The sequence below is a fragment of the Perna viridis genome, chromosome 3, assembly GCF_037379345.1.
Source record: "Perna viridis isolate PV_CMFRI_1.1 ecotype Kerala chromosome 3, ASM3737934v1, whole genome shotgun sequence".
Lineage (NCBI taxonomy): Eukaryota > Metazoa > Mollusca > Bivalvia > Mytilida > Mytilidae > Perna > Perna viridis.
This window is the reverse complement of record NC_142447.1, coordinates 32,394,310-32,421,443: the sequence shown is the minus strand read 5'-3', so window position 1 is coordinate 32,421,443 and position 27,134 is coordinate 32,394,310. Positions and strand designations below refer to the sequence as shown.

The window sequence follows — 27,134 nt, the reverse complement described above, 5'->3', positions numbered from 1 at the left end:
AATGCTTATATTGTTATATTGTTGAAGTGAAAATTTTCATTAATTTCAGTGTAAGTTACTTACTCAATCCACGTCTTTTTTTTTCAGGAAATGACCGTAAATGAACAAAAGCCGGTGTTAGAAAGACGGTTCTTCCGGCATTGAAACTGTAAAATCTGTGGGGTTAGACACAGTGTATATCTTGAAGTGGTAATGAGGGAGGATAGGGATGTAACAGGTAGGTAAGGTAAGACAAACTATTTTGATGTAGAAACTACTTCTGAAACCCCATTTTTTATTGTTTCCCCATAATATTCGGTGATAACATCGAGAAAACAAAAATATGAGGCGTAGCTTCCAAATTTCTATTGGTACAACGGGAAAGACTTGCTATGTTTTAACAAGGTATTTACCGAGTTAAATACTGCGTTTTACTATAATTTTGGGCATACCGTATCAATAAAAACTAAAGGTATGGTGCAAACCTTACCAGCAGTAACCGCTACGTCACTCCGTACCTTGTTTCGTTTCCAGATTTATTTTTATTTGGCTAAAAACTATTGCACTACAAAGTGAAAGTGGTGTAAAAACCTATGTACAATTTTGTTTACGGTGCATGTAAGCACATGAAGTGATAAAAAGAGAAATTTAAGATAAATTCTTTACATCCTTTAATATTAACCAAAAAAAAAAAACACTGAATATAATTCTTTAAATCATAAATACAGAATAAATACATATACGAAATGAAAAGATTTCTTCGAAACATTTGTCAAAATTTGCAACGTGATTGTCATAATTTTTTGCTTTGTTGTAATTCTGGAATTCATGCTCATATGCATCCTCCTTGTGTCACACTATGTCTGAAAAAGAGATTAAGAATGATGTGTTGTTTTACAAGTATATTCAAATTGTTTAGTTATGGGCAATCTTATCTATCTATGATATCGCTATTATTGTCAGCACAAAGCTGTAGATTTCATAGTTATTTATCACAGACTATGCCGCAGGAAAAATCAATATGTTTTGTCTTGCGAAGCATAATCATCATATGTTTGGCTAACAAGTCTAAAGGTGTCAGTATAGACAGCAATAGTAGACTTTTATTTTTACACAAGTTTTACGACAGTAGAAAAAAAGGAAAATGTACATTCCTTACATGGCATGACAATGTGTCAATTTTTATAGCCTAGAGATAAAAGTTGAAAATAAAAGTTTTATTTTTACAATTCATGATCACCATCCTAAATGTTAAACAGAATATGAGACAATTACATTGAAATGCAGCATTTGTTCCCAAATGTCGAAAAGGAAAGCGGTACCAGATTTGACAGTCAAATCATTATCAATATGGAGAGCAGTAACTTACTATAACTTCTTAAAATTTACGACATCGGGAATTAAGTAAAGGGTGATACAATGTTATTCTGTGTCTCGACGCGAGAGAAAGTGAAAGCTTTAATCATCTTTATTTGTCAAAAATTAAATTTATTTTTTATTGAAATACTTGTTAATTTAAATATCATCCTCTACGAAGAGCAGTCAGATACGACAGTCGACAGCAGAAATGAAATTTACGATATAACTCTTAAGTGGCAGTGGCTATACACCTGTGTATTACATTATTAGTTACAAGTAGACAAACAATGTCAAAAAGACATTAAAAATTGAATAAAAAATTGTGGAGAGAACAAAACTATACACCCAAAACAAAGTACAGTGCTTTATTTCGACAATTCGTAGTGCTAGTTTTAAGTAGATGTTACAGATAACTTTTCTGCTCACTTAAAAATCTCAGAAAAATTATTTCATTAACGTTAAATCTTAAAGGGGGCATTATTAAAATTAATCATACACAGAAAGACATGATAAATAAGCTAAACTTTGTTGTGAGTATTATAAACGACAGATAAAAGAGGGCAATGACGACCAAGTATAAAACATTTCTCCATCGTCTATGGTGAATGTCTACGCTTCCAACAGTACAAGTCATTGTATATGCTAAACACCTATCTGTCCAAGCTATAAATGTCAAATCATGAGAAGTGTCGTATGTCCTAATGACAAATGTACATATTGAAGTCATACTAACAAGATGGACGACAAAAGAAAAGAAAAACGTGTCAATCGACAATTTTTTTTTGGAAAAAATGCAGTCTTATTCTGAATTTCAATGAGTTATCTTATTTAACTACAACTGATTTCCTTTAAGATTATTCAAAAGTCTTCATTTCGACTAATCTAAAAGGTTAGTAAAAATTGTTTTTGATCAATTCATCCAACTCTTTCTTTGCCATTTAAGTCGGTAATTGATAATCGTTTTAATACTAGATTGACACAGGTGAAATGAATAATCTACTAAATGGTAGTTTGAAAATAAGATTGAACTTATATACTGATTATATAAAATAAAGTAGGACAGTAAGAGTAATTGAATCAATCAAATCTACTGTACTTAGACAAGGCAGATGATGGTTGGGAGTATAGTTTAAAGCAGTTTTTTTGCTTATCCATCTTAAATGATTCGAGATAACACAAGTTATACGTACAAACGAAAATCCTTTAAGTTGGACCGAAGGTCTCAAAATGGCTTGTTGGTGAGCTGTCGGTTGATTTCTAGAAAAGGAGGGTCGAGAAAACCCTCTACTATTCCTAACACCAAATTTCTGCATATTATTTGATCTTGAGAATGAATTTCCTATTGATTGGAATCCAGAACGACCGCTGTTCATGCCAACAGCATTCCTTCCTCTTCCTCTAATGAAGTTAGCAGATGATCTCGGTCGCCAAGAATTTCCCATTCCTCTATTGTTTCTCTGAAATCTATTGTTAAAAGTAGTACTGCCAATTCCTACTGCCCGTTTTATAGCACCAGCATTTTTGTTAACCCAACTAACAATGTCTCTCATATTCACTGAATTCGACGGGGCTCTTCTGTTGTTATTGAAAATACTAGGACGACTCTGTACTTGTGAAATCGGTAATAGAATATTCTGATTTGTCGCAGAATTGACAGAATTATGTAAGTTATTCAGAATATTATTCCTGTTATTTGTATTTCCGGTCTTTTGTGAGGTTTCCATTTGTGCCAAAATGTCATTTATGGGTAGGGAAGACTTCAAACCAGGAATTGTTTGTCCATTATTAGATGGAATAGTAGGCTGTAAGTGAGAACTTGATTGTTGCATTAAGTTATTCGATGGGTCGATGCGAACTCGTGTATTGTGTTTGTTATCTTGAACAAATTCTTGTGCAAACATTTGTCCTGGGTTTGATAACGCCGGTGGATCTGCAGTCACATTATACTCATCTACAACTTTTATGTTTACCAACGGGTTTCTGTTTCCTTGTATTGCTGTGTTTGTTCCTCCGTTGTTTTGACCATTGGCGTTCCCTTCATAAGAGAGCCTACCTAGTACTCGTCCAGTAGAGGGATCAAGAATGTTGATCTCTCTACCATCCGGGACTGAATTAATAGTTCCCTTTCCATTAACACCTTGTCCTCCATTGTTAACAATAGATAAATCGTCAGGTCGACGATTTTCAAAAGGTTTAAGTGACCTATCCGTAATGACTAGTTCATATTTGCCTGTGACAGGATTTTTTTCAACTGCATACAATCTCTTCGTACCTGGTGATGGTGAGGGAAGAATTCGATTCACCGGGGTCCTTACTAACGGAGAACCACTTTGTGAATTTAAACGATTCTGACGAAATTGAACTGGACTTCTGTGTCCAGGTTTTGGGATGGCTAATCCTTGACTAGATGCCAACCGGAACACGAAAGCCCACAACAGAAGTGACACTAACGCATTCATCCTGTAAAAGAGATTTATATTGAAATTATTCTAGAGATTTAAAATAGCTTCACACAATGACGCACACCCACTAAATATCAAAAATATAAAACTTATAAAGTATACCCAAGAATCTGCGTACATGACAAATATACCAAGTAATCAGTGACAGTAATATGAAATGGCTCCTCAAACTCCCGGACTTTGAATTTTAATTATCCCTTTTTTAAGACTCGAAAAAGTTAGGAATGTTTTGTTGACTAATGACATTTTTGACAATTATTACCAAATGTTTTGGTTTAACCCTGCTATTGGAGATTATAAATGTGTTCATTAAACTGAGTGACACGTTACATACGACAATGATTTTTTTTATTTTTCTATTACCGGTATTAAGACTGGTACCGACTGCAGTAAAGTACTAAGAACTAACAATCATATAAAATTAGCATGCATTGTTGTTTTGCATATTTCTATGTATACTTTGAAGATGACACTTGCAAAGTTTCTGACTCGATATTTTCGCTGTTTAAGTCTAGCTATAGCTGTTTCTAAATATGACATAATAGTAAAAAATAATAATTTCCTTTTTTTTAAATTTCAAAACTACATTGATTTGAAACAGAGAACCAAAAAGCATCATAAAAAACATACTACACTAAAAACAAAAACAAATTTAATTGCTATTTCCTTTTAAGTCATGGCCATACGACAATACTAAGGGAACCAAGGTTATAGCGGTAATCGAGGAGTAATCAAGGGAACAAAGGTTATAGCGGTAATCAAAGAGTAATCAAGGGAACCAAGGTTATAGCCGTAATCAAAGAGTAATCAAGAGAACCAAGGTTATAGCGGTAATCAAAAGAATGTAATCCAGTAATGGCCATACGACAATACTAAGAGTAATCAAGGGAACCAAGGTTATAGCGGTAATCAAAAGAATGTAATCCAGTCATGGTCATACGACAATACTAAGAGTAATCAAGGGAACCAATGTTATAGCGGTAATCAAAGAGTAATCAAGGGAACCAAGGTTAAACCTGTAATTAAAAGAAAGTAGTCCAGGGACAAAGACCAGACATGGAAAACAGACATACACAACAAAGAACATAAAGTAACTAAAATCATACATACAAAGTAACAAAAGCAAATGAGCAACTCGGACTCCACTACAAACTGGGAGCATGGACCAGGTGTACCGGTAGGGTAAGCATCCTCTGCTTTTCTAGAAACACCCGCCCAGTTGCTCATAAAAAGTCAAGTCTAGTGTAGACAAACGAGGAAAGGAAAACTATGAACCGTCGAATAAATCAGTTTTCATGATGCAGATGGATACACCATAACGATCCACGAGTTCATGATGACGACCATAAAACTTCTGTAGTGATGACTTCAATCTTGTAACAACATTACCCTGTTCCAGAAGCCTATTTGTTACAGTTCTAGCGCGATACTAAAAAGTCTGCGTAGTTTCGGCAAGATCTAAAAAGTCTTTAAACTTAACTTGATAACGATTATGATATTGAATTCTTGTCTGTTACATAGCCTGAATATTGACGCACATAAATCTGATTTGTGCCAATCTGTTATCAGTCACCTCGATTTCCTATTTATATTTAATTAAATTAGAGGATTGTATAAGTAACTTTAAACATGTTTATTATTGTGTTCTTCTTCGTAATTGAATGTAAACATAAATCGGTTTAAAAGTATCAAGCAAGATTGATTAAATAAATGAATTAGGACTGTTCTTAAATATGCTTTACGAAATCAGATGAAAAATGTTTCCGCTAGAACCTTGGTTCCCTTGATTACTCTTTCAAGCGGGTCCCGCTTAAATAAGATACCCTAATTCAAATATCCAGAAATAAACATGAATATCATATCCTCAGTAAAAAAATGTGAGGGTAATACAATAGTTTTAATTACTTACAATAACAATTATTATAAATTCGATGATAGTTTTTTTTTTATAACAATTCAATAAGTATATTTGAAACAATTGCGCTGAATTATGGTGTGGACGTATTAAAAAAAATCTTCTGGTGAATTCTATGAAAGTGGTGCAAATATATTTTGCGTTTCTAAAGATGTGTGAAAACATACATCTCTGGAAAGGCTTAAAAATAAAAGGAAACATAAAACTTAGAAGTGTCAGAGATAAAAAGTTGCGTCATTTAAAAATGCTTACTGTAAGGCTCCATACAACTATGGGGAATAATAGGTGGAGACATAGTAACAAGAGCAAAAACAAAAAACAAAACAAAAACCAGAAAGATTGAATGAATATCCAAACGAATTGTTATTTAAGTATAATTTCGTGAATAGGACAATTAAAGATAAAGAAAGAAATCTTTTCATCTTCCGTAATGAAAATACAATCTCAGCATGTAGAATAAAAAACAACTTACTTCATTTTCAGGCTATCATGCACCAAGTGTACATCTAAAAAGACAGCATCATGTAAAATGTATGTCACCTAAATTGAATTTTATGTTAATTAAGCGTGAATTTCAATTAAAAAGAAATGATTGACAGACACCTGTCAGTTCTACTAACCCAGACTATGTTTATTATTAAAGATTTACAATTTTGCCTGACTATTTGTACCGTTTTGAGGGCGGTTCGACCCCTTTATACCCTTTGCTTTGCTATAAACTTTCAAGAAAGAAAAAAAAAGGTCAGACTAAAACAGACAAAATGTTAATAATAATTACATTGAATGTGATAACAATAAAATTTGAAAACAGACATCAAATTTATCATATTTATAGTAAAAATATCAATTTTTAATGATAGACTTATATTTTATATATGTATAGAGTAATCAAGGGAACCAAGATTCTAGCGGAAATCAAAAGAATGTAATTCAGGGACAACGACCAGACACGGAAAACAGACGAACACAACAAAGCACATGAAATAATCAAATTAATACATACAAAGTAACAAAAATAAATGAGCAACTCGGACTCCACTAAAACTTGGAGCATGGACTAGGTGCACCGATAGGGTAAGCATCCTCTACTTTTCTAGGAACACCCGCACAGTTGCTCATAAAAAGTCAAGTCCGGGGTAGACGGCAGAGAAAAGGAAAACCAAGACACAAAGAAAGAGTAATCAAATGAACCAAGATTTTAGCTGAAATCATAAGAGAGCAATCCAGGGACAAAGACCAAACATGAAAAACAGACAAACAGAACAAAGAACATATATAAATTTACCAAAATAATACATACTAATTTACAATGAGCAACTCGGACTCCATTACAAACTGGGAGCATGGATCAGGTGCACCGGTAGGGTAAGCGTGCTCTGCTTTTCTACAAACACCCGCCCAGTTGCTCATAAAAATTTAAGTTCAGGGTAGACGGCATAGGAAAAGAAACTATGACACAGTGAACAAATCAATTTTCATGGTGCAGATGGATACACCGTAACGATCCACGAGTTCATGATGACGACCATAAAAATTCTGTAGTGATGACTTCAATCTTGAAACAACATAAACCTGTTTTAGAAGCCTAATTATAAGAAGTCTAGCGCGATACAAAAAGTCTGCGTAGTTACGGCAAACTCTGAAGGAATTTTGCTACAGATGAAAGGAAAGTTGATAATACGGAATAAAAAGTCATCGCGTTTGTGGTATAAAGTAGAAAGTAAACGTTTTGAAAGAGTTGGTGGTACATTTTGCAGATCCAGCTATGTAGCGATGTTTGTAAGGATTCTTGTGGAGTTTACGAATCCAGTACATAGACAAAGATCACAATCACCATCTTAGGTAGAGAAACCAAAAGAGGATAGCGCACATTAATGGTGTTTCTTCTTAGGAGAACATAGTGGCAGTACAGATCTTATCACTGCTATTATCTTCTACGTCTACCTCTGATAATAAAATTTGATGTAATACACTTTGCAGACAAAAACAATGTTGTTTTTTGGGCTTTGTCTGCTGTAGGACAACATATTTGTCATGTATAGTTGACAATGCTACATCGGGGTTTTTGACAACTAATAAGAAGTTTAAAGTTATAATTCAAATTTATGGAGCATGGTTCACGGTACTTTGGACCTTTAGAAAGGACCTTTCGGATATTCGATTTTGATGATGCTAAAATATCCCGTAATGACGTGACCGGAAGGGCCATATTTGAATGGAGAATGGAGAGTTTTTGCAAGAACAGTCAGGTGGATTAGCCTTGAAGTAACAAGTAACATTATGTTTGTATTTACCCCCCCCCCCCAAAAAAAAAAAAATAAATAATGAAATCAGTGAACAGGAACAATTATATAGTTATGTCCACTTCATTTTGTTCTTGTTGTATTATAGTCAATATAACAAATCTTAAATGTAAAGGAAACTAATGAATGTAATGGTACAAGCAAGATAAGCAAAATAAATGATTAGGAAAGACTCCCCAGTTCATTCTAACGATCACGTTCGTTTTGATGGATACAAGTTTGCATATAAAAATGGTTTGTTCTTGTAAAATTATCCCGTACCCCGCTTTATGTATCGCTGTATTTTGTAATCATTCTGCTGGTATTGTAAAGTACCATAAGGCGTGATTTTTGTTCATGTATACCATTGATATTTGCTTTTCTAAAGATGTTTTGAAACGAACATCTCTGGTATGGCTTCAAAAAAGAGAAAGCAGTCAAGATAATAAAGAAGGCTGTTTTCAGTAAATATCAGTGTGCAGTATCAAACTGTATTAAAATGGGGATAAAGGAAAATCACAACTATTGAAATACAAGTTTACAAATATAGTAATCTTGAAAACAACTTCCTGCAATTCAAAAGCATATGACGATTTTTTTTTGTATTGAATATATCAAATAAACACATCCTGCTTGAAGTTATTAATGGGAGTTACTGTCACATGAATGAATTTCCAGTACCATATTTGCTACTAGTATAAGATTTTTGGATTATTGTCATGAGCGAGTTCACATACACAAGTTATACATATAACATTATTCTCTTTGACATTCAGTTTACAAATGAACTTCCTAAATATTTTAGATTCAAATAATACATTCCTCCCTCAAAATAAATGCAAACATTCCACTTCAAAGACATTTGAAAAAAGAATCGTGAGCCAAATTGTAAGTTCATTCATCACAAGTAACAATAGAAACCACATCATCGGAAAATTCTGTCAAACTCGACACTTCTGACACAGTTGAAAAATAAAAGTGACAAATTGTTATATTTTCATATTACATCGACAGTGCAGGTTAGGAAAAAACGTAATGAAAATTTTTACTTGTTATTTGATTAAATTCACAAAGACAGTGTTATGTCTAGACTAAAAATGTTGGTCATTGTTTTCTATTGCACGCCGTTCCTGCTTAATGTGCAAATGATTTCATCATATCCATATACTTCTATATAACGTGCACATACTTAGTCATTATATGCATATAGTTTGCCATTGGAACATGGTATGTATAGAACAGGAATAATATGTTCTTGGAGGTTCTTTGTATCAAACAAAATAATCCTGGTTTTATGATAACCCAACGCTTCTCCTTAAAGAATACGCAAATTCGGAAAATGTTGTACCCAATTAATTACCTTAATAATTGGACACGGTGGTAATACGTACATTGGAAGTTTTCCCCATGCACACATATTTCCAAAGATATATACTCCCTCGAGTAATGTCATAGCAGTTTAAAATAGAAATACGACATAGAAATGGGGAATTTGTCAAAGGAGTATTCTAATTCAACGAACAACTAGCTTTAAAAAAATCGCATGTTCCGCTGTAAAAGGGGATAGTATTACGATCTATAAAACCCGAAAAGCCAAGTATATAATACAATTATTTAATTTTCAATTACGATCAAATGATAATAAAAAATATAAAATAATACTGTTGTATAGAGCAATAAATAAGCGAAATAACAATCGGCAGGATATTTTTTTAGTTCTCACCTAACTGATGAAAGATATAATAAGGTCGAAATTGTGTTAATTTTTGGTAATTTTGAGTTATTTTGAGTGGTTCGAACAAAAGACCGGATTGAAGAGAAAATGTTTTATTCCCTATACATTTTATTACTCTTTAACAGATATTGCCCAGATGCTGCAGAATAGTGAATCGGCATTGACGTGGTCTCAAGACTTGTAAAATGGCGGCTTTTTTTGGTTGACGACAATTGTCCTCGGCGAAGATCAGCTTATACTGCAAATATCCAATAAAAATGCAAATAATTGGAATATTGAGTGGTAAGGAAACATGAAAACCAAAAGATAGGTGCTAATAAACTATTGAAGAGGTAAAGGATAGAAATTGTCAGAAATATTTACAATATCACAATGATTAATCTTATTACAAAAGTACCAATCATATAGATTTTGTAAATTTCGGTAAGCTGTTTCAAACAAAAACCTCTCATCAGCAGCTTTACAACCAAATACTTAGAAAGTTCAAGATTCTGAAATTACTTGTGTACAAGTACTCAAAATAAAAAAAAATCGAAATAGGAGCCTAAAACCTAAAATTCTACCAGAGAATGTCGAAGGAGCTATGTTATTGTAGCCCCGTGTTTAATACAACGGATAAAGCCTCAGTGTTTTAGCCAATTAGCGGTTTCGAATTTCGTGCTAAGGCAAACTTCGATAAATACTTATAAATATGATGTATAGTTCATGGTCAGACACGTCCGGCTAATGGGTTGGTGTGTTACAAGGGATGGTTTCAGGTGGCATAAAACCCAAAAGCGCAAGAATTGAATTATTTTTATTGTGCTATTAGTCCATGGGCTGGAAGAGTCCACCGTGCACAACACATTCATCAACTTCATGGTGATTTTTAGGTACCTTTATACCTCCTATTACCGAATCAATTTGTCGCCAAATATCCTCGGATTCTTTTTTGTTATAAGCCTATATATGTACCCTACTGAGTCAAAAAGCCAAGATTTTTGTGACTTAATTGTTTGAGCGTCTTAGCCTTCCTGGGATAACATATGTGCAAAAACTAAACAAACTCAGGTATCATCGTAAAGCCCTATGTCTCAGCTTTACAATGGTACCAAGAACAGTAACACTTAGGGTTTTGTGGTAAAATGAAGAAAAAAAATGTACCCCTACCACCGCCGAAAAATCGCTTAAATTGACATATTTTTCAATGTCAAAACCCCTAGAGTATTTATGATAAAAAAAATAGCTTATTTGGTATTTTCTGTTTAGTATTATCACATTTTATACTTCTGGGGTTCTTTTGATAACTTTTGGCGATTTTTGTAGTCAGAATTTATCAAAAAATGCGAAAAATTGGATTTTTGATATTTCGGTCAAAAGTCACAAAAATTCGACTCTACAAGTTATTACTTAAATAAAATGTCTCAAACTTGGTATCATTCGATAGATATTTTAATTTCCTACATAAATGAACCATGAAAAACTAATTTTCATGGACGGATTTAAAAAAAAAATAAAAAATATTACCCCTACCCCTAGAAAACTGGTCTCAGTATCAAACAGAATTCAGATAATGATGTACCTAATATATCTGATCAATTCAGGCGCTTAGATTTTCCTTTATTACTATAAGATCGGAAAAATGGGAATTTTCAGAATTTTAGAATTTTCTACTATATCACCCGACATTGTCTTTTTTTTTTTTTAGAATACCGTAGTTTAAAAAAAAAGCTTTTGTGTGATACGGTTCATTAATATAATGTCTTAGCTTAAAAATGAGCCCAAGTAATAAATATTTGAACTTTTCCAAGTCAAGTTAGGTGAAAAATTGCCACCCCTACCCATGATAAAAAATCCCTCAACATACACTAAAATTCTAATTTTTGGCATATAAACGGTAAACAATAGACATGTTGGGTACTATTGTTTTAATTATTGGTGTATTCAATATATTTTCTCATTTCAGGGGCGTATTTTTCAGTTTTAATGTGACAATAATGAGTTTTTCATAAATAGGGGGATTTTTGGAATTTCATATTTTCTTCAATTTCACTTATAATTGGCAATTTCTTTCATACACCGTACTTCAAACAAGATTTTGTATATTCAAATACAATTATATAGTGTGTTAGCTTTCTAACGAGTCCAAATAATAGATATTTGAATCTTTCCAAGTCCAAAAAGGTGGAAAATTGCCACCCCTACCCATGATAAAAAATGCCTCCACATGAGCTAAAATGTTATTTTTATATTTTTTTGGCAAATAAACGGTGTACAATAGACATGTTGTGTTCTAGTATTTTAATTATTGATGTATTCAAAACACCTGCTCATTTCAAGTGCGTATTTTTCAGTTTCAATATGACAATAATGAGTTCTTCATGAAATTGGGAATTTTCGGATTTTCATATTTTCTTCCATTTCAACGGTAATTGGCATTTTTTTCAAGCACCCTACATCAAACAAACTTTTGTATATACACACACACACACACATCTATGTAGCATCTAAGCTTTCTAATGGGCCAAGGCATCACATACTTTAACATGTCCCAAGCCATAAAGGCGAAAGAATGGTACCCCATACCGACTAAAATTTCCGTGATAAACCCAGAATTCGTATGTGGTAGATTAGCATTTTTTAAATGGTGTTGGTTATATGTATGCCAATCATTCATCGTAGTTGTTCTTAGAAACCTTATATGTATAAAAATAATGATAGCACACAAAATCAAATCATGTAAAAACTGTGATATTTAAAAACTAGACAATTTACGTGCTAAAATGCGTGATTATCTGTTTTATTCTAAAATTTCCTCTTTTTGTAATATTTTGTCGTCTTCGGGGCAATAAAAGCATAATTTTGCTTGACAATGTAATGATATAAGAAGATCTCCATAATGAATGCCACCATTACAGGCGAAATGGAAGAAAATATTTAAATCCGAAAATTCCTTATTTTAAGAAAAACTCGTTATTATCAGCTTGAAACTGAAAATAACTCGCCTTAATTGAGAAGATATGTTGTACACATCAATAATTAAAATAATAGTACCAACATGTCTTTTTTACATCGATTATATGCTAAAAGTTAACATTTTGGTTAACATTACAAAGCTAAGACCATATGTAATTGTATTTGAATTTACAAAAGCTTATGTGAAGCACCGTATATGAAAAAATGCCAATTATAGGTGAAATGGAAGGAAATGTGAAATTCTGAAAATTCCCCTTTTTTATGAAAAACTCGTTATTGTCACATTGAAACTGAAAAATATGCCCATGAAATGAGAAACTATGTTGGATACATCGATGAATAAAACAGTAGTACCCAACATGTCTATTGTACACCCTTTATATAGTATTATTAACATGGTAAGAATGGCAGGGGTATGGTACTTTTTTTTTTTTCATTTTACGCAAAACTCTAAATGTTACCGCAATTTTCTTGGTACTATTGTAAAGCTGAGACATTGGGCTACATATACATTTGTCAGTTTACTTCGTTCTGTAGAAAGAAGAAGTTTGTAGAATAAAAAAAAAATTAAAAATAGATTTTTGCCTCAACGAGATATAAAAAGTAGCCAAAAAATACAAAAATGCTTCAGTTTATTTTTTGGAGACCAAAAGATTCGTAAATGGGAAGTATAAGGGTACCAAAAAAATCATATTTTGGTTGATGAGTGGATGCGTGCACGGGGTTATCTCAGCCCACGTACTATATGTATGAAGTAATGGACGCGTCACTGTTCAAACCGTATAGGATTGTGCTCCGTTGTAAATGGCTAGTTACTAAATCAAATATACAAATATTGAATCTAAAGAGGAACCTCAGTAATAGAAAGCTACATGATACCGGTCGACGCTGCACAAATCAACGGACATATTTGGAACATGCAGGAAAAACTGCACTACCGTCCGACGCATAGAAAAAGATCTGTACTTGTACTTGTGTTTAATTCTCTCTCTCTTTCTCTGTATGCAAAGACAAACCACCCAAAACACAACGGATGCTTATACTCACACTTAAAGATAAGTTTAACTATGAAGTACTCTGTTTAGGACTGCACAAGCGGTTATCATTTTTCCACATATACAAAAACAACCTTAACAAAATTATAAATCTTCACAGGAGAGATTTTCAGAAATCTGATATTGGGCGATAAAGTACGTGTTAAAACATTTTAAAATGAACCATAACATTAAAAATAAAATTGTTAATTAAATCACATCCACGGATTTAAACATTTAAAACACCAAGTTACACATGCGAGGATGTTTAAAAAAAAACATTTACGGGATAGGAGTATAAAGCGAATAACTTTCCAGTTTTTTTATTTAAAGTGAATAATTGTCGTGTTATTTTAAGTTGATTTGTCTTGTTGCTATGCGGGGGAATCTCGAAGAACCAACAACCAATAGCTGATAATAATCTAACGTAAAAATAACTGTCAGGTAAACCCTGGGTCAATATTGACAGAACAGATGATCTACCCGTCATACTACTGAAGGGTGTCAATGAAGTGATATAGTCTATCGTAGGAATTTCTCACCTCGGATTTATGGCTGGTAAGTTTTGTTTGAATTTTCATTTTGTTTTAGGGTGTATTATATTTGAATTTTATCACATTAGCTAATAGGATTGTGATTGATTTTCTCGCCTCTCTACGCAATTGAGAAACAGCATGTAAGATTTCTACGTCCGATGCTAAATTTGTTCTTGCGGGTGATTTATTCTGTTTTAAGGAATATTCCGCGTACATAGTACATATGTAATATCATCCAGCGTTTAATGTGGTCAGCAAACTTGTATAGATTAAAAAGCAGCAAAAATGTAAATAAGAAACCAGCTGGTGGTACTTCTAAACTTAAGTACATGCACTATAAAAATCAAGAAACAAGCCATATGAATTGTAACAAAGTGATGTTTGCTTTAATAACTTTTTCTTTAAAAAAAATTGTAAACGTCAAAGATTGAAAAAGAAAATAGCTGTGTCATTGATCAAAGTTCAAATGTCACCAACAACACATGATTACATTTAATCACCTTTAAATGTTCATTGAAAACATTTGCATATTTTACTAGCTGAATTTCTTTAATTCGTCCATCTATAAGATCTTTACTATCCTTTTGAAATTATGTATAATTATCAAAACGGATTTTCTTAACACTTGTACCTTACAACAAAAATAAATGTCGTCGAGTTAGGTCATAAAAACATCATGCATGATTTATTCGATCAAATTCTCAAATTGAATTTCATTCATTTCATAACTTTAATATCATAATTTATAGGCTTGGATTTCAATATAGGTCTTATTTCAAGAGATTATGAAGTTGATGTATTGTCCTATATACAAGTAGTGTCTAAAGAAACTAGTAATTCAATTTGTGAAGGTGAATCACGCCATGGAAAGGCAAATAAATAATTCTATAAAAAAATTACTTTACGATGAATACCAGAATTATCTAATCCAAGGTTCTATACCTTAAGTAGATACTACACTCACTATTTTACCGTGCCTTGAATGTTTATACACTGAGTTATTTGATGGTCTTGAACAAAGTTTTAGAGACTTGTATTACCACTGGTAAGGCTAAAACTTTATTTGTACCAGGTATAAAGTATAAGAAAAGTTGAAAATACCGCGGATCTGATGTTATTAATAATTGCCTTCTTATTCTGCTATTACCACCACATTGTAAATCGCGTCTGCATAATGCCAATGCTTATAATTTAGATTTACTGACTACAAATTTAACGAAACTGAGTTGTTATGTGGTTATTAACTATCTTTTTGTCTTTTTTTTTCGATTTTCGCTTTTGTTAATGTATTTAAATTTGTCTTGGTAGTAAAATAGGCATTATAAGGCCTTATTACTTCTGAAAAGGTCTCGGAACATATTCTCTTATCCATAACAATGATCCTATGTGCTAATTTCCTTTCCAACATTTTCAAATGAAGGAAAGGAAAACCGGTTTATCCATTTTACTTCTTTTATTCTTGACAATATAAATATTCCTGTAGAATATAATTACATGCATCAAAGAGGGTTAGTTCGAATTATTCAGGAGATCATACTCCAAATTGATCAAAATTCATATTATAATTTATGTGCCCTATATAGTTGATGTATTGTTGATAAAAGTCCCTTCCACTTAATAAACGTAAGAAGGTACATTAGGTCATTCTATTGAACAAATAAACATCTTCCTATATTCGATGCTGAATACCGTAAGTACCAAATATTGTTAAGAGTGCATAAATGTATCTCATCTTACGCATAAATATTTACACCAGTAATGTATAGGACGATGTACAACTTGTTGCAAGAACGGTGTGATCAGAATATATTATAACAAATATTTTTAAATATTTATCTGTCAAACTTTTTTTTGTGTTAGCTACTTTTCTAAGAACAGTGGTAACATTATATCAAAAAAAAGATTTCATATGTAAATTGGATTCATAAAGCAATTCTAAAGAATTTATAATTAAAGCGGCTGACAAAAGTGGGTATCGGAGCTGGTGACTTAATTATATATCTTGTAAAATAAATAAGATCAATATACAGTGTATCATGCAGACGGTTTTCAAGTTTCGCCTCTACCAGCTAATGAACAACTTCCAGTCACCTAGAGAAAATAGAAGCAAATCATTTGGTTCATAAGCTACGCTGATTTTCTGCGTTCCAATGGCTCACTTATATCATAGATAAAAAAATCCTTGTAAAGTTATAGTATCAGCACGAAAATCCTAATCGATTTAGGATTGATTTTGTGCGACGTTAGGAAACCTATGCAATTGTAAACCTTACAAATCTCGAGCGAATTTTATCTTTTGTTCAGATGATTATGACAACGTAAAAATTCTCCTTGTAAAATGCATAAATGAGAAAATGGGCTTGACTGTAATAACCTACACTTAGAAAACTAATCCGGCTTCTATGTAGCGACTTGATCAAAATGTAAATTTACTTCGTTCAATAGAAATTCGTTTTCGCCGTCAGAAGTGCAAGAGACTGACAATAAAGTTTTATGTTGGTATGCGGAAACAACCGGTTGCTTGTGGTGATATTAGTAGGCAATTTTGCAGACAGATGCATGCAATATCGTATACCGTTTTATTAATTTTTTTTTCCAAAGCAACAAGATTTAATACTTATGTATATATAACATTTTGATTGTTCTATATTATAAGCAAGCGGAAACAAAACCAAACCAAGCAAAAAAAATACTGTGTGAAAGCATATGTAGCAAAAAAGAAAGCGACCCTGTACGTATTCTGGGTTAGAAGTTGTCTCCATTTACTAATGTCGTAAGAGTCAGTTAATGTCATAAGAGTCGTAAGAGTCAGTTAATGTCGTAAGAGTCAGTTTATGTCGTAAGAGTCAGTTAATTCTAATGTGAAATTATATTTTTACTACTACTTATAAACCAAAAATTTGAAACAAACATCAAACACTTGATATTGATAAAATAAACTGAAGTGGACCTCGAAACCAGTCCACATAAACAGTACCGATAATCTTCCACAAACGTCGGGTTGTTCTTTGAATTAAGTTCGGAGCACTTAATAATATTAGTACGTGAACGCAAATACAAATTTCGACTGGTGTGATTGGATGGCGCCAACACTAAAAAATAAGTTATAAGGATTATATCTATATGAGGTCAACCAGTGTCGCAATAGATGACTCGAAAGCAGAATACCTACCGGTATACAAAAACATTGAGACTTATTTTAAGGTGATTGGCTGTCGTCATTACAAATAATGGAGCACGTGTGCTTAAATGGCTTCAACATGAACGAAATTCCTTATTTGAATCACGAAGATCAATAATACAGATAATCACATTTTCACTGAGCCTGATAAAATGAGATTATACAATTATAATCAATTGCCTGTTGCTTCTGCTTGAGTCTAGTATTGTTCTTTGTTTAATACTATTCGCGCCAATTTCGTTCGCATTTTCCAAATTATGCACAATTTTCATGACATAGTTTACGTAGTAAAACAAGATGTAATAGTTTTCTCAAAATTACCTAAGTGATAAGGAGACATTGGCCATTTTGATTGTAGACAGAATATTTCCAATTATGAAGGTGTTAACACTTGAATAATGTACTATGATCAATTACAATACGCGATGCATTAAGGTGACACTTTGTTTGTATACAAAGATTGCATTATTAAGTGTAGTACAAGTAAAAGAGAAAAGCAAATAATTCGAGTACCTATATCTGTGCCACAACAAATTATACACTCTCGCACAATTATAATAGTCCATTAATAATGCCTATACTCAAGTCAATAAAACGTCAAGCGAAATTTTATTTTTATTTCTACTTACCGAGAAATTTGATACAAATAACAAACACCCCAATCCACCTGAAATATTTAATGAGAATACAAAATTTCAGTAACTCTTGTTATAATATCCACATGTATCTATAAAGGTAAGCAGATGTTTTATTTTTTATACTTTATAAACTGTAAAATTGCCTCAGTATTTATAAATGATCGGTATACCTTAGTTTGCTTTCTACTATATTTCTCTTTTATATATATATATATATATATATATATATATATATATATATATATATATATATATATATATATATATATATAATAGATAGTTAGGCGTTAACGAACTATCGTCTTTACATGTATAGTTCATGCGTGTACCTACACCTTCCACAAATGTTTGTTTTTTTTTGTTTTTTGTTTTTGTTTTTGTTTTCATTTAGAAGATTTCGGCTTTTTATATGAGTTGTTATACCTTGACGTTTGAAAATAGTGTACTTCGGTTATATTTTTCCAGTAACTTCTACAGTTGACAAGATCACACCGACCCATATTATATAACTTGATAGAATAAATATGAACCGAGCCGCATTGCGTGACTCTTTGACTCTTACATGACGTTTCAAACATTTTAAAAAAGAAAAAGAAACAAGAGTATGTTAATTATACGTATTAATATGCTTTGCACCAGTGAGTTTTTACCATATTTCAACCCCTCTTATTGCATACGATACAGCCTGTAAGTGGTATTAACTACGACCATTATACAGCAATGACTCTATTTGTTGTAAGAAAAACTTTATCTACCAAATGAAAACTAGAAAAAAAAACTGCGGACAAAGCTCGCTGAATGATACCCCCGCTCCCCGTCCCAGTAACCATCAGAATTAAAACGACGTTGTCAAATAAGAAATTGGTGTCATTTCAGTCTGAATTCGGATCCCACGATAAAGCATAACTTTATATAGCTTATGTCAAAAGATCATGTGGTTGCTATAAGTAGATGCAGAGAAAACTATATCGAAAAAGTAGTGGACGGACGGACGTACTGTATACGGACACCATGATCGCGTTATACCTCCCGCATGGCGGATGTATGAAAGAAAAGAGATTGATAATGCATTTGCAATAAAGATAAAATGGACATGCCTTTAACACTTATATATAACTGCTACACTTAAAATGGAAGTTACCTACTTACACACGCTTGGTTTAAATTCATATTGTTATATGTACTAAAACACATAATTATCTTCGATATGTAGTAGCTTATTTGAATAAATACTTAAAAGGTTTTATTGCTATAGTATAGATGCGCATAATGTTTTCGGCAGTGAATTTGAAACAATCAAATTAGGAACACAATTACTCGCGATTTTAAACAATTAAGCGAAGTTCCGTGATCAATATTCTATTATAAAGAGCAACAGGTATGCATACAACTGTACAATTGTTGTCTATACTACCCCGGTATGTAAATATTGCGATTATATATACAACAATAATTGGTAACAAAATATTTGTTTAATACACACCGACGTTATGTACTTTTGTCTCGTCTTGATTTAATTTCAATCGGTTCAAACTATTTCATTATCATGCTTACAAAATAACATACTTTCTTACGAAACTTCCTTAACCAAGTCCAAATTTTACCCGAACATGAATCATGTATACTTTTAAATTACATGACGATTTTACTTTAATGATGTGTTACAAATACTTGCTAAAACTTGTTTTTTGAAAATATAAAACATTTAACTTTTTACTGCGCCGTCAGTTTCTCATTTTAACTTTCACAGATTGGGATTTAAATACAAAATTTCTTGTTTAACTATCAACAAGTGGAGTAGAACAATCAACTGCCAGTATATGTTCATGGTAATCGATTATATTACCATTTTCACAGCTAATAATCTGTCAAATATAATCGATGTAAACCCCATCAATAGATAAATATTTGTAGAAATCAGGTGAACTCAATATAATTGCTAGATCAAATAATTTCTGTAAAATGTCGCAGTTATTTTATGTATTAAAATGGCTTTTTAAAAATACATATGTATGTAAATATTCAAGTTGGCAGTAAAATACTGTAGAAATTATGTTGAAAATTTCTGCTAGAATTTCAATAAAAACAACTTCTGTAGAGGCAAATTATACATGCATTTTGAATAATGAATTCAAAATCTATCTACAGATGGTTCGATGTTGGCAAGGTTATTTCCTTAGTCTGTTCTGTTTTAGACATACCACATTGTTTCCTGATATTTATGTTTCAAGTGTGCCACATATGTTGGTTGAGTGTTTCTAATGTGCCACATACAAAATGTATGTCGATTGGATTTTTCTAGTGCGCCACATATTTCGGTTGAATGTGTCTAGTGTACCACATATGTTGGTTGGATGTTTTAAGTTTACCACATATGTTGGTTGGATGTTTCAAGTGTAGCACATATATTGGTTGGATTGATGCCCAGTGTTATTTATCCAAGTTTAAGTAATCATTAATATTGTGCCACTAGTGCTCAGTGTCGATTGACATGTCTGTCTTTAGTTAACTATCTTTCTCAGAGTTTTCAGTCCTAAACCAATGATATTTGTATTTTTATTGTGATGATTTTGTCTTCATGACGTGTTCCTGTTAAGTTTATTTCCAACAAATTATATTATAATAAACAAAGCTTTTACGAGTCAATGCTATATATACTACATTGTACCTGGAAATAAACATAGCTCTAACCCAAAGGCGTGCTCCTTGTGTGTAAATATTATTCCTTCAATTATTGTCTGACTGTCATTTGGTAAATAGTTCAGTAAATAAGAAATTCTTTGAACCTTTATAAAAATATCCCATTTAAAGAAACTGAGATCAGGACAGAATCAACAACTGTAAAAAGAAAGTTTGACTTATTTAAACAAAAGTGGGTTGCTTTCCTTTGAAAGCCCAGCCCTCTGGCACACATTTAAATGTTGATCCGCGAGTTCGTTCGTCGAGTCTTTGAAAAGGGAGACCTAACTCTCTAACGTAAAGCGTATAATCTATCCCGTTGAGAAAAATACGGTTTTATTCAAGGACTACTCAATCGAGGTCTCTTTTAAATATAATTCAAATGTGAAATTTAATAGAAAAAAAAATGACTATGATCGTTGTAAATGCAGGACCCCAAATATAGAATCGGTTAATTAGAAATAAAAATAAAATTTACTTTGTTTAATTTTGCCAACTAAAAACTCTAATTATAGTAAATCAAACAGTGTAGACATCGAGACATTATTTCACTTTATTTAACCAGCATTCAGTTTTGATAGCTTCTAAAACATCAGATTCCATCGGAAATTAGTTAATTAAAACTGGGGGGAAAATTCAATAATTGCTGATGTTAACATCACTTCTCTTTTAATGCCTAGATTTAACCTCTCTTTGCCACACTATTGACATTTGTGTTGAATTTTTATATCTTTTATATACGTATTGTTATAAATTCTTCATTCAAACATCATTTTACAAGCTCCGATGCTTATTGGTTTTGTCAGATAGACATTTATTGACAAACAAATATCACTTTCACTTTTAAAACAAATTTATCAAGTCTAAGCTCTGTGCTTATTTTGCATTTCATTAAATTTGCTGTCGATTTAAAATAAAAAAGAAACAAACTTTTATTTTTATCAAGTCGTATACAAATGTATTATGGTATTACGAAAAAGTCGTATTTTGACAAAAAAAAGGGGGGACTATATTGAAATTTTTCCGAATAAGATTTATGATTTTCTTATAAATTCCGAACGTCGCAGTCGAATATTTATTGACGGAAAGGGACTGAATTACACTTTTTCGGAAAATATCCAATTTAACTTCGAGTCCACTCAAAACGATATTTTATCAGGGTAAATCGTTCCGTTCCTTCAAATTGGAAAATTTAATGTTTATGATAGTACAATATAAGATTAAACCATAGTTTATTAGGTACCAAGTTTTATTCGATGACACCAATAAATCAAAGTTTATACCACCAATACAATTTAGTTAGTAATAAACATATACCACTTCACAAGTTTGAACTTAATGACAATAGCTTTATTCAATAGAAGAAATGGTTATGTTAACCACCATGTATCTCATTATGTAACGAAAAAAAAAGTAAAATTTTCATTCTTAGAAGCCACATATGTCATACAACATGTTTCGGTACTGAAAGACATGACTGTGCAGTTGCAGTAAAATTGCTACATGTAACGACAAACCACTAGTAATGAACACGTAAAAAAAAAGAAAAGAAAAAAAAAAAACAGAAATACTGTGTTATTTGATTTTTTGACGATGTGTTAGGACTGTTTAATTGTCGCAATTATTGTGCATGCGAGGTTGTTATACAATGTAATTGATCTGAACATTAATACAGATACGTTCCATGGTCTGAAGCCCAGAAATAAAACTCAAGCAACTAACGGGCGCTTAAAACCATAACAACTGCTTATGGGACACCTCAATAAGTTTCAACCAAAATTGAATTTCAATCCATTTTCGGATCTATCTCGGTTGGAGTTGATTGTTTTCCTTTGCAACAAGAGAGCTCTCTGCAAAACATCAAAATTCATCGTTAAAAATCAATGTATTTTAGTCATCGTGATTTAAAAACTGAAATAAATTCATGTTTGACATCTTGAATGTGATTTAACTTTTCATAAATCTTAGATTCCCACTGTTTAACCAGATCATTAGGCAAGTAAATACCTCAATCGGCTTTGATTTAATCATCACAACTCAATACATCCGCAGGTCTATTTCTTTACCGTCTCCCTTAGGAAGCCGTGCATTATAGGGAATCAATAACTGTCCCGTCTATTCCCGTTCCAAACAAAAACTGTCCATACGAAGCGTCATAGATTTGAGGTGTTATCTTAAAAATGTATTCAGACACTTTGTTTTCGGGAGTACGGTAGCAACTAGGTGGAAATAAATATATCTCAAGAGGGAAATGTCGACATGTTTCGGTTGCTATTGTTATGAAAGTGGTAAGGAAAGATTTTTATAATCACACCAACATTGTAGCACATTAAAAAATAATACCATGATAACCAAAAGTATATTATGATTGATCTATTTAATGTAACCAGCTAAAATAGATTTATTCAAGAATCTTGAAATTTCAAATTTAAAAAAATGTTTGAAAAAAAAAATAATAATGATGGTGCTTCTATTAAAGTAATAATATCAACTTTAGCATAATTCCCTATTTTCTTATTACATTATACAAATATTTTAATATGCTTTAAGAATATCTTCAAGTTGGCATTGTACAACCTTTGAGGTGGTATTTTTCTCGTATAAAATACCAAAGTAGTTTGATTTTTACCACTTGTATTCTGAGTGTTCCTTGGGAAGCATTGTTTCTAGACATTTTGTTATCTGATATATGTGTCCCATTATCGCATAACTTTTTAAAAGTCTATCTGAGAGACAGAGCTGTGGGTTTCTTTTTCCAAGCGCATGTTGTATTGAATAAACCAAATAGTTCCTAGACAAGCAGAGGACGCTTATCCTACCGGTGCACCTGGTCCGTGCTCCCAGTTTTTAGTGGATTCTGAGTTGCTCATTTGCTTTTGTTACTTTGTATGATTTTAGTTACTTTATGTTCTTTGTTGTGTATGTCTGTTTTCCATGTCAGGTCTTTGTCCCTGGATTGCATTCTTTTGATTACCGCTATAACCTTGGTTCCTTTGATTACTCTTTCGAACATAACAGACATTACAAACAACTCAATTAAAGACGTGGTCTTACAAGTCAGATTTGCCTAAGTAATCAGAAACTTACAATGTTTCGAATGAACTTTTATTTAAGTTGACTGTTCTGTTAGCACTTTCACTTTAATAGTTTGAGAGGGTTATTCCAGTTCATAATCTATATAAATATTTAGTCAACCACCAACAGAAACCAAGAAAACACCACTTCTTAATAATCTAGTAACTAACGATGTTGCACTTCAAAACGAACTTGTCTAGCTTAAGTATAAGTTCAAAATGAAAATAATTATTGAATTTTCTATAAAGGAATGGATTACCCCATTATTATCTAAAAGAGGCATATATTAAAATTCACACTCGGAGATAAATCTAGGCTGTTTGATTTGTATCGACTAGAATGCACCATGGACTATTTAAACAGGGGTTAATTTCGGTTAAAGCCTTTGAAGACACACACTCAAGAGAAAAGAGAAAGTAATAATGATTTTGAAATGTGTTTATTGTCCATATCTACACGAGAGGGGACACATATCGATCAATATGTTCCAATAATAACTATATTTCCGTTCTGACACACTAATCTATCCGTAGGATTTAACTATTTGTTGGGACATAATGAATCTTTCTCAAATTTGTTAAAGGAATTTTCTAGAGCAAGGACAATAAGTAATTATATAGAAACTCTTTCTATATATGTGTCAGATTTAAAAGATTTTATTTTCTTGATAAATTATGGTTACCTGAATGTCATATGCTAGGTAATGATACTATACGCTGTTGTCAATATATCTTCAATGTATATTTGCAGGTAATATAAAGTGACACGAAATTCTAATATACATGTAAATTTAATACAATCTTACTGTCAAACAAAATGCCAGGACGGAGGAAAATAGACAAAGAGGTAACGGCAATGGCCCACAATGTAAAGGAGAAACGGTGCCTGGAAAAGAATATGCAAACATTGGATTTAGAAAAGACATACTCAATGAAACTCATCAACCTAGACCACAGAGGAATAAAGCTGTCATATAAAAGATTAAAAGACAAAGTTTCAAGAATAAAATCTCATCTCACAACTGATGAAATCGTAAATTTAAAACAACTTGAAGCAGACGGCAAATTAAAGAACACTAGCAATACCGTCAATCTTGGCAGTGCTTTAAAAATAGCAGCGGCAGCTAAGAGACTTAAACTTCAGTCAACACCTAGACCATTAACTACATTACCAGCACTTCCGTCACGCGAACATTCAGAAATTTCGTTTACAAGGCATCAAACTGTACCCTTTACTCTTAAAAGGAGTAATTCCGTCACTGGTGTATTTATTGATATACCAGACGACGCAAACGGCGAACGAAGAAACTCCATAAGTGGTCCTGCAATGAGACCGATTAGTGTTGCTAATCATACATGTGTTCCGGACAGGAATCGGGAAAACAATGAAAACAATAAAATAGAACGTGCAATAACCGCAAATCCGATTGTGAGAGAAAAATCTGTGTCGAGGAGTGAGACTAAATCATCTCAGCGCGGAAAATCTTCTATGCCATCTCACTCACCTTACTCATCTCATTCCGCGACAGAGAAGGAACAGAGAAGTAATCCGCCACAAAGTGATATAAAAACTCCGTTTATGTCAGATGATATTGAGAGTAATTTGGGTGAAGATCTTTTCGAGGAACGTAGACAGGAACTTCTAGAAGAAGAAAAAGTGACATATCAAGACATTGAATCTAAGACCAAGGATTTCCTTGGTAGACTGAGAGACTATCTTAAAGATAATCCAATAGCACGTTTAGACGAAGAAGCGATACCGATAATAAATGTTTCAAATGCATTGGATGGGCCTCCAGATTTAGAGGAACGAGTGCAGAGTGCTAATTCTAAAAAGAGAAAAAAGCTACTTCCACATAGAACCCCACTGGAAATGAGAGCATTTCCAAACGACGAGGCATACCAGAAAAAGTTGGGAGAGTTGTGGAAAGATATGTACAAATGTCGGTATCTTCGTATCCCCGACGATCGAATAGATCTTTCTGGTATTGTGACACTGGCTAAAGACCAAATGAGACTGTATACACATCTCAGGGAGACCGAAAATGATAAATTAATGCCATGAGGGTTCGTCTTGTCAAAAAATTGGTGATTGGGTATTAACGTATAATTGGTTCTATGTTATCAATATTTGTTTAATATAATAAAATACTGTTTTCAATTCTAAACTCATGTAAAAATATTAATAGGACCTTAGATGCTGTTAAAGTATTATCCTGAGTCATGAATTTTCTCAGCTTCAAATGTTTTTCATTTATACCATAGAAAGACATAGTAGGGTTTCCACAACACTCCTTTAACTATCCAACACTTGTGTCACCCCATTTTGGTAAAGATGCTCTAAGCTAAGTCTATTAAGTCCATTTCCAGGTGGTTATCGACATTTCTCCCCTTCATTCATGGATTCCAGCCGATTGCTTTTTTTTTGTAGTATTAACTGGGTGACGTTAAGATGTGCCATTTCCACAGCTTTTTATCAATTTATATCGAAGATCAGAATTAATATAGCAGTCGCCAGAGCCTTTAGATTTGTAAAGCCTGATAGCATCTGCAATTATCTTACACTACCGCAATAAAATAGTCCCATTGGCATACCTCAGTTATGTTCAAATGCAGACCGATAGGTCCATTTTATAGGTATTTCTAATATATAAAATTTAATTCCACGTTATTTACGCCAATAAACACTCAATAAACAACTTTTTCTGCGAACTTAACTATGCTGATTACTAGTAATTAGGATTGTACATATGTATTAACAACGATCCAATTAAAAATAGTTGACCTCTAATCTCTTATCAGTACCTGTTTATTCCTATGCAATCAGTTGTTCACTGTCAATATATTCAAGTTTTCTATTTATTTTTCGACGCATACTACAGATAGAAATGAACACCCTGCGAGACTATAAATAGTCGAAATGCTTTAGCTACATTCTGATATTTCATCCAGGCCCTGGGATTCAAATATACTTACAAAAAGAGAGCAGTGGTTCCGATCAAGAAACTTTTATAATGAAAGGGGTTCCATGCTATCATTTTCCACTCATTTTTTTTTTGCTGTCTTTTACAAAAGAGTAGCATAATCACCGAAACCATCACGCACAGTGTCATGTATTTTTATTACGGTTTCCGCCTCGTGAAATCGGAAGCCCGGAGATGACAAATAAAAAATTAAATTTTGCTTAAACGATGGCATAGGCATTTCGATGATGAATTTATCGGGAATGGTGTCAGTCTGTGGTCTGATGATATTGCTTCTTTTAATAATCCTTCTATTGGGCTATTTTGGCCATGTGTAATGTA

The 27,134-nt window shown here is 32.5% G+C and overlaps 2 protein-coding genes across 6 annotated transcripts; one reads left to right on the top strand and one right to left on the bottom strand.

The window, feature by feature from the left end:
• Positions 1-633: 633 nt before the first annotated feature.
• On the bottom strand, positions 634-22,901 carry LOC148621903 (uncharacterized). Of its 3 annotated transcripts, none has more exons than XM_088576739.1 (5): positions 22,763-22,879; positions 18,068-18,105; positions 6,188-6,221; positions 2,529-3,798; positions 634-842 (listed from the first exon to the last, which is right to left on the bottom strand). In XM_088576739.1, exons 3-5 carry the CDS (start codon positions 6,190-6,192, stop codon positions 837-839), a joined length of 1,281 nt encoding a protein of 426 aa, XP_088432865.1. In that variant the 5' UTR covers positions 6,193-6,221; positions 18,068-18,105; positions 22,763-22,879; the 3' UTR covers positions 634-836. The 3 variants fall into 3 exon arrangements, with proteins under 3 accessions (XP_088432865.1, XP_088432864.1, XP_088432863.1); XM_088576738.1 differs by lacking the exon at positions 22,763-22,879 and adding an exon at positions 19,643-19,702; XM_088576737.1 differs by lacking the exon at positions 6,188-6,221 and having other exon boundaries at positions 22,763-22,901.
• Positions 14,003-25,997, top strand: LOC148621902 (uncharacterized). Of its 3 annotated transcripts, none has more exons than XM_088576741.1 (2): positions 14,003-14,279; positions 24,581-25,997. In XM_088576741.1, exon 2 carries the CDS (start codon positions 24,647-24,649, stop codon positions 25,892-25,894), a length of 1,248 nt encoding a protein of 415 aa, XP_088432867.1. In that variant the 5' UTR covers positions 14,003-14,279; positions 24,581-24,646; the 3' UTR covers positions 25,895-25,997. The 3 variants fall into 3 exon arrangements, with proteins under 3 accessions (XP_088432867.1, XP_088432869.1, XP_088432868.1); XM_088576743.1 differs by lacking the exon at positions 14,003-14,279 and adding an exon at positions 18,086-18,173; XM_088576742.1 differs by lacking the exon at positions 14,003-14,279 and adding an exon at positions 22,910-23,043.
• Positions 25,998-27,134: the final 1,137 nt, after the last annotated feature.